Genomic DNA, 6,794 nt, shown 5'->3' on the forward strand with positions numbered 1-6,794 from the left:
GCTGCTCAGTTCGAAAGGCGACAGCCAATCGGTAAACAGAGTGGGCGGGACCACCACATCTCAGCAAAGCAACACAAAATAATTACATTTTTATTTTTTTTGTTTTTTATTGTTTTTAGTTTTCATTCTCTTTATTATTCAAAAGCAGATTTACTCTAAATTATATTATTTAATTAATTATTAATTTAATTATGTGTCTCTATATTATAATTATAAATCTGTGCATTTCTCTGCATTTTGACAGGATCGATAATAATTTAAGAAATAATATCAGTTACAGCAAAAAGATGAATTCTGACAGAAGAAGAAGAAAAGTAACAAATATGGCCAATTTTAACTTAAATGTATTAAACTGATTTCTTTGCTAAAGAGAACTTTACCAACACTTTATAATGACCATCATTAATAACTGGTGAATTTATAGTTTGTTAGATTTAGTTCAGTAACTTCACAGTTAAGAAACAATGAAATGGTTCATAAAACATTTATTAAGTAATTATAAATGTTGAAAAACATCAGTTCAACTCTCTGAAGGCGTCCAAATAATGTTTAAAATGAACTACACAGTATTTATTAACATTTATTAAGTATTACGAACATCAGCTGCAACTTTTCAATAAATAATTGCTCATAAATAGATTAAAAAGCATTTCATTGCTCGTTAACAGTGAAATAACTAATAACTAAAGTTTAATTAACTATACATTTGCATTTTTTATTATATATAATTGTTTATTTTAATGATATGATATATTATAAAGTCTTACCAAATATATATATTAAGATATCAAAGACCCAGAAATAAGGACATGACCTCGGTGGTCGCTACAGTATTTTAATTAACAAACTAACATGAATGCATCAATAATTATAATACAATATAATTCATTATTCTGACACGAGCTGTTCTACATCATGAATATTTTCACTGGTAACACTGAATAATAATCAGCATTAATAAATGATCAATTTCAAGTTAATCAAACTTTAGTTAACAGTTATTTGGATGTTAACAATTAATAAAATGCTTCATAAACATCAGCTGCAACTTTATATTGTGAAAAGGTAAATATATTAACTCAAATTGAACCCAGACACACTTGATTAGAAGTAAAGACGTGGTGTTAAAATATTATTTTGGTAAAAGTGAAAGTCATCCGCATGAATAGTACTTGAGTAAAAATATCAAATTTACTTGAGTATCACAAGTAATTTTCTGGCAATAAATGTACTGAAGTATCAGAAGTACAAGTAAAATTAAAATGTATGTTTATTTATACGAATGTTTGTAAATATAACATTTTTCTGATGATCAGAATCAGTGTTTTTTGTTTGTTTTGCAAAGTAACTAGTAACTAAATATTATTATTATTATTAAATAAATGTAGTGGAGTAAAAAGTACAATATTTGTCTCCAAAATGTGGTGAAGTGGAAGTATAAAGTAGCAGAAAATAAAAATACTTAAGTAAAGTACCTCAGAATTGTACTAAAGTACTTGAGTACATTTTATTTAACGATGCAGATCTTTAAGGGCTGTTTTCATTCATTCACCTGTCGTGTACGTTACAACTTCATTACTGATTACAGACGTGATGAGAAATAATTCATCTTCAGTCTGCACGATTAAATTTCGTTTGTTCCTTTGAGCATCATTCTTGTTCGCTGTCACTGAGTTGAATAATAAAATAAGTCAGACTTGTTTTTACAAACGGCTTTATTAAACAAATTATTCACCAAGACTTAAAATAAAAGCTTCTCATAACAAAACAACAGCAAGAAAACTGTGCAATTAAAGTCCCAGAGTTCATTTGGCAAAGAAAACTAAATCTTTCGTTGTTTTTTTTACTCTCAATCATAAATTAATTTGAGTATTGCATCATCTTCTGCATCAAAAACTCCAAAACCAAAACCAAATCTCAATCTTTTATTTTACAATCTGCTCTCACTGTGCTGCAGGAGGAAGAGAAAACAATCGGCCAACAACCTCAACACGACTCTGAAAGGCTTCGACTGGGTCCAGTCTCCTGTTGGTACTGGGAGCTGTGGGACCAGTTCAGGTTCCACTGGCTGTTTCCCTGCAAGCAAGCAACTGTGATTCAGCAGGCAAACTATTAAAAGATATCACATGGTGTCAGGAAGAGCAGATGAAGCAGCAGCAGCAGCAGCAGCAGCCTGTTACTGACCCGAGTACAACCAAGAATTTAAATATCTTGAGGAAGTAAAGAGGAAACCAGTCAGAGGGATTTAAAAAAAATCCTTAATGAAATAAATAAACTGGCTCTAGAAGTGTGGAGGAAACTGGGAGGAAGGATTAACTGATGACTGAGAAATGTCAGCATGTTGTTGGCCAGCAGGTGATTCCTGCAGGATCCTCATGTTTTGCTCCAGAGCCCGGCAGACAGCTCGGACTGGTTCTGTTAAAGTGCTTCAAATAAGGCACGTAAAAGGAAGACATTCATATCCACTGAGTTAAGGCTTAAAGGAACAGTTCACCCAAAAATCTAAATCCAGTCATTATCTCCTCATCTCTGGTTGAAGTCTCGTAGTCCACAGAACATTTCTGGAGCTTCACAGTAAATCAGAGTTGCAGCATTCTGCTAAACAACTGAAGCAGCTGGAGACTTGATTTAAAACGGAAAAACAACCAAAAAAACATCAAATGTCAGACATCTGATGGGTTTTTTCGTTTGGCGACTACGAAACTTCAACCAGAGGGGAGGAGATAATGACTGAATGTTTATGTTTGGGTAAACTGTTCCTTTAATAAGTGAGAATAATGTGGAATAATAAACACAACATCAGTTTGTGTTTGACCGGTCAGACTCCAGGTTAGAATATTAATCTACCTGCACTGAGGTTACCTGGTTACAGTAAATCTGTGTACATGCTGCAGATCAATAATCATGTTTCTACCCTCGACTTTATTTTGTAAGAATGACTTACTGTAACTGTTTCAGTCAGACAAAAAGCTGCTTCCTGTTTATTTTTTTGTGTCTGTCGGTTTGTTTTAGAGAACCGAGATGTAAAACTGACAACAAGTAAAACAATCAGAGGTGGAAACCGACTTTAGACCTCTAGAGAACAGTGTGGTAGATTTACTGAATATGAGCATGTGTCTCCATGTACAATAATAATAATAATAATAATAATAATAATAATGATAATAATAATAATCGTTCCTCTCTTCTGTTTTAAGTCTTTGTCCTGCACATGCTCACTGGACTCAGTTTCTTGAACACGTTTAATGACTCAGATCAGTGCAGACAGTCGAGCTCAGGTCCTTCATGTAAACAGCTCAGGTGAATGTTTACATTTCAAACAGTATCTTTGTGAATGAGACTAAATTAAAGGCTGAGACGGACACATGTGGTCACTAGTATCTACTCCAGTGTAAGTGCTGGGTGTGAGGATCAGGTGATCAGAGATCTGGCCTCTCAGGTGTGTTGTTAAACTCAGGTGTTGGAGACTTGTTAGAACTACAAAGTAAAAGCTTCCTCAGGCTGAAAACTCTTCGTGGATAGTGTTCAGGTTGTTGGTAATTCTAATGAAGGCAGATCAAGCTTCTCCTCATCTACATCAGCTTTATGTTTTAAAATAATGACATCATCTCTGGCTCACTTCCTGCCCCACAGTTTTCCGTCCTGGCCTCAGTCCAGGTTAATAAAAACTATTCGTTCCCACTGTCCTCTGTGTCCTCCTCCTCTCCTTCAGGCTGTCCGTCTCCGTTTCTCTCCGGGTAGTTGAGGATTTGCCGGTTGGCCTGAATGATGTACTGCTGCTGTTTGAAATACACCTTCAGCACTCCTTTGATCAGCACGAAGGCGATGCCACCCTGCGGAGGAAGAGGAGGACAGGATGGATCAGCTGAGCGACATTTGAACACAAGAAACAAGAAGAGTTCATTATTTCATTCAGTTCATGATGTTTACTCACCAGTACAGTGCGCTGAAGATTGGAGGGCATCCGTCCAAACAGCAGCCGTCCCACCAGACTGGCGATGGAGGGAAAGATGAGAGCTCCACACAGAGTCCTGGACACAGAGAGGTGATCTCCTGAACCGGGTCCATCCACAGGGACACGGGGCAGATAACTACTGTTACCTGAGGGAGAAGACACAGACAGCCGGGTCATCTGATCATATCGACCAATCACTGATAGAATGTAATGATTACAGTTTATCAACAACAAAAATCTGACAAGATTAAGTGAATTTGTGTGTGTGTGTGTGTGTGTGTGTGTGTTCATACCTGGCTGGAGCTTCCCCCTGTAGGAGTATCTCTGCCACAGCCTCACTAAATAATCCTCCCAGCGGATCATCTTCCCCAGGACCAGCACCACGGGGATGGTGGGCAGACCCATGAGCAGGAACAGAGGGTCGGCTCGCTCCATCACGTACAGCCCCTTCTTATGTCCCACCACCTGCACACGAACACGCAGAAAGCTGAGGGTCCAACAGGCCGGCACACTCTCTGGTTTTACAGCCTGTCTGTCAGTATGTTGTTAACTCTGCGTACCTGCATGACAGTCACAGCTCCGTATGTGACAGCTGACCAGTAGACCGTCCCGACCACCACCCCAACAGCAGCGAAGGGACTGACCCGGGACAGGGCTCTGTCCACCTGCTGGAGGAAATACACCAACGGGCCTGAGGAAAGGAAAGAAAGACACAAGTATGTTATGTAAAAATACACAATGTGTTTTTAGGACAATGTTTAACTATGGACGTCAGTCTTTAGGAACATCTGTAATTTCCAGCCTGATGAAGAGCCTGTGACAAGACATGTTAAATCAACATGTGCGACTAAATAAAAGTTTTTTATTAAATCTTTACTCTTTGTTCGACCTGAACTCCACCAGCAATGTTTTTCTTTCTGTGACCAGTTTTTTCATCTTCATCTCCTGAAGGTTCCCTCGACATACGATACGAGAGACTGACTGAACACTCGGCCTCCGTGTTGTAAAGCGTCACTGACCCATCTTGGGGAAGGTGATGTGGTATTCAGTGCCACACTGTGGGCAGCTGACGGCTCCTCCGCTGTTTCCTTTCTGCTTCTCGTCGAGCCAACGCTGCAGACACGACTGATGGATCCATTTAGTGCAGCCTTTACACCTGCAGGGGCTCACCCACTCTGCACTGTGGTCGTCTCTCTCCGTGGCAAAACACACCCAACAGTGCCTGGACACACACACACACACACACACACACACACACACACACAGTGATGTAATACAAGATCTCTGATTACCAAACCTCATTAAATTACAAAACAGATACAGTTCGTGTTAATAAAAGGCAACAAGGCGGACAATCACAGCCACTTCCTGTTCTGTATTTACTAAATAAAATAACTGATGTGTTGCGTAAACACACTCTTCTAATCACATAATATGGAGCTGCATTGTTTGGCCATTAAAGGGCCAGTTTGCCAGAATCACAGCAGAATGAAACGGTGCACTCAGCCCAACATGACGTTCATTCAGGAGACGTGTTCTTACTTCTCAGGCTGCTCCTCAGCAAGCGCCATGGTACTGAACAGACTCTGCTGTCCTGGATGTTAACATGAAGCCATCAGACTGCAGCGGGGACCTTTGAGATGAGCATTTACACAACGATTCAGTCAAACAACCACACACTTACACACTTTACAACACAGTGTCAGTGGTGGAATATAACTAAGTGCTGCACTTACATCATGTAAAGTTCATAAAGCAAACTTGTTAGCAAACAGTTGGCTGTCTTAATGAAATATAATCTGAAACGAGGCCACAGCGAGTGATAAATGAAGGATTATTGTTGTATTGATTAATTCTATTGATTAATGTTGTGTCCCATAATCTCTCTTTAATCTGTTTTTGGTCTCCAGCAGCTCCGGAGGGAAATATCTGTCTCTTTAGCTGCTAAATGCTCCACTAAGTTCACCAGCGAGTCTCTAACTGTGTCTTGTGTTACACCTGATCCATCGTTGATATAAAAATATTGATTCAAACCGCTTTAAGGACGATTTTGTGGTACGTTTAATTTACCTGAATGTTTCCATCTCATACTACTTCTCTTCCACTACATTTGTGAGAGCTTCTTTGAGGATATGAATGTTGAATGTAAAACATTAGATCATGTGATGCATTTATGGACCTTGTACTAAACAACGGGATTTAAAGTTATTAGAAAATTAGCTCATTGGTACTTTAACTTCAGGTCAGAGTCGGACCTCCCTCCACCTCTGGACAGTCAGCCTATAACTTGCCAACACGTTTTGATGTCTTAAGATTACCTCCACTGTATCTGGGCCCAGTGAAAACGTCCTGAACCTGAAACCAACCTGGTGAAACTAATTCTGCCCCCGTGACGTGACAGCAGCAGTTACTATGAACCGAAACCAACAGTAAAGGTGTTTTTGAGCTAATCGAGTTAGCCGCTGTTACAGCTTCAGAGACAGTCAACCAACATCGACACCCACATAAACTCTGCTCCTCTTAATTTATCCCACTTTTAGATCGTTTGTCAGCAACTTCACTTCAAACTGAACTCTGTCCACCTGCTCTGACCTCCAAGACACAACTCATGCTAATGCTAACAGGAGGTAGCCGTTAACTTTTACATTAAGCTAGTAAACGTCACCTAAGCTGGGCTAACCGATAATACAGCTGACTTCGTTGATTGTCAGTTTATAAATAAGTTGTGTGGCACCGGTACAAAAACACCACTTACCTGAAAAATAAGAATATATCCTTAATGAAATGTTTTCTGTGTTTAACTTCTCTGCTGTTTTCTAATCTCACGGTTGTGTTGATC

The 6,794-nt window shown here is 39.0% G+C and overlaps 1 protein-coding gene across 1 annotated transcript; it reads right to left on the bottom strand.

The window, feature by feature from the left end:
* Positions 1-1,697: 1,697 nt before the first annotated feature.
* Positions 1,698-6,794, bottom strand: marchf5l (membrane-associated ring finger (C3HC4) 5, like). Its single transcript, XM_073478352.1, has 7 exons — positions 6,711-6,794; positions 5,498-5,588; positions 4,975-5,177; positions 4,516-4,646; positions 4,249-4,420; positions 3,935-4,101; positions 1,698-3,833 (listed from the first exon to the last, which is right to left on the bottom strand). The coding sequence occupies exons 2-7, from the start codon at positions 5,524-5,526 to the stop codon at positions 3,669-3,671; spliced, it is 867 nt and encodes a 288-aa protein (XP_073334453.1). The 5' UTR covers positions 5,527-5,588; positions 6,711-6,794; the 3' UTR covers positions 1,698-3,668.

This window comes from Pagrus major, chromosome 12, assembly GCF_040436345.1.
Source record: "Pagrus major chromosome 12, Pma_NU_1.0".
Classification (NCBI taxonomy): Eukaryota; Metazoa; Chordata; class Actinopteri; order Spariformes; family Sparidae; genus Pagrus; species Pagrus major.

What these genes read in the sequence shown, in the direction of transcription:
- marchf5l (XM_073478352.1), bottom strand. Translation starts at nt 5,526, where the DNA reads ATGGCGCTTGCTGAGGAGCAGCCTGAGAA. An exon ending in GAGCTGTGACTGTCATGCAG is followed by an intron (nt 4,421 to 4,515) that starts GTACGCAGAGTT and finishes GTTCGTGTGCAG; the next exon opens with GTGGTGGGACATAAGAAGGG. An exon ending in CAGGGGGAAGCTCCAGCCAG is followed by an intron (nt 4,102 to 4,248) that starts GTATGAACACAC and finishes CTTCTCCCTCAG; the next exon opens with GTAACAGTAGTTATCTGCCC.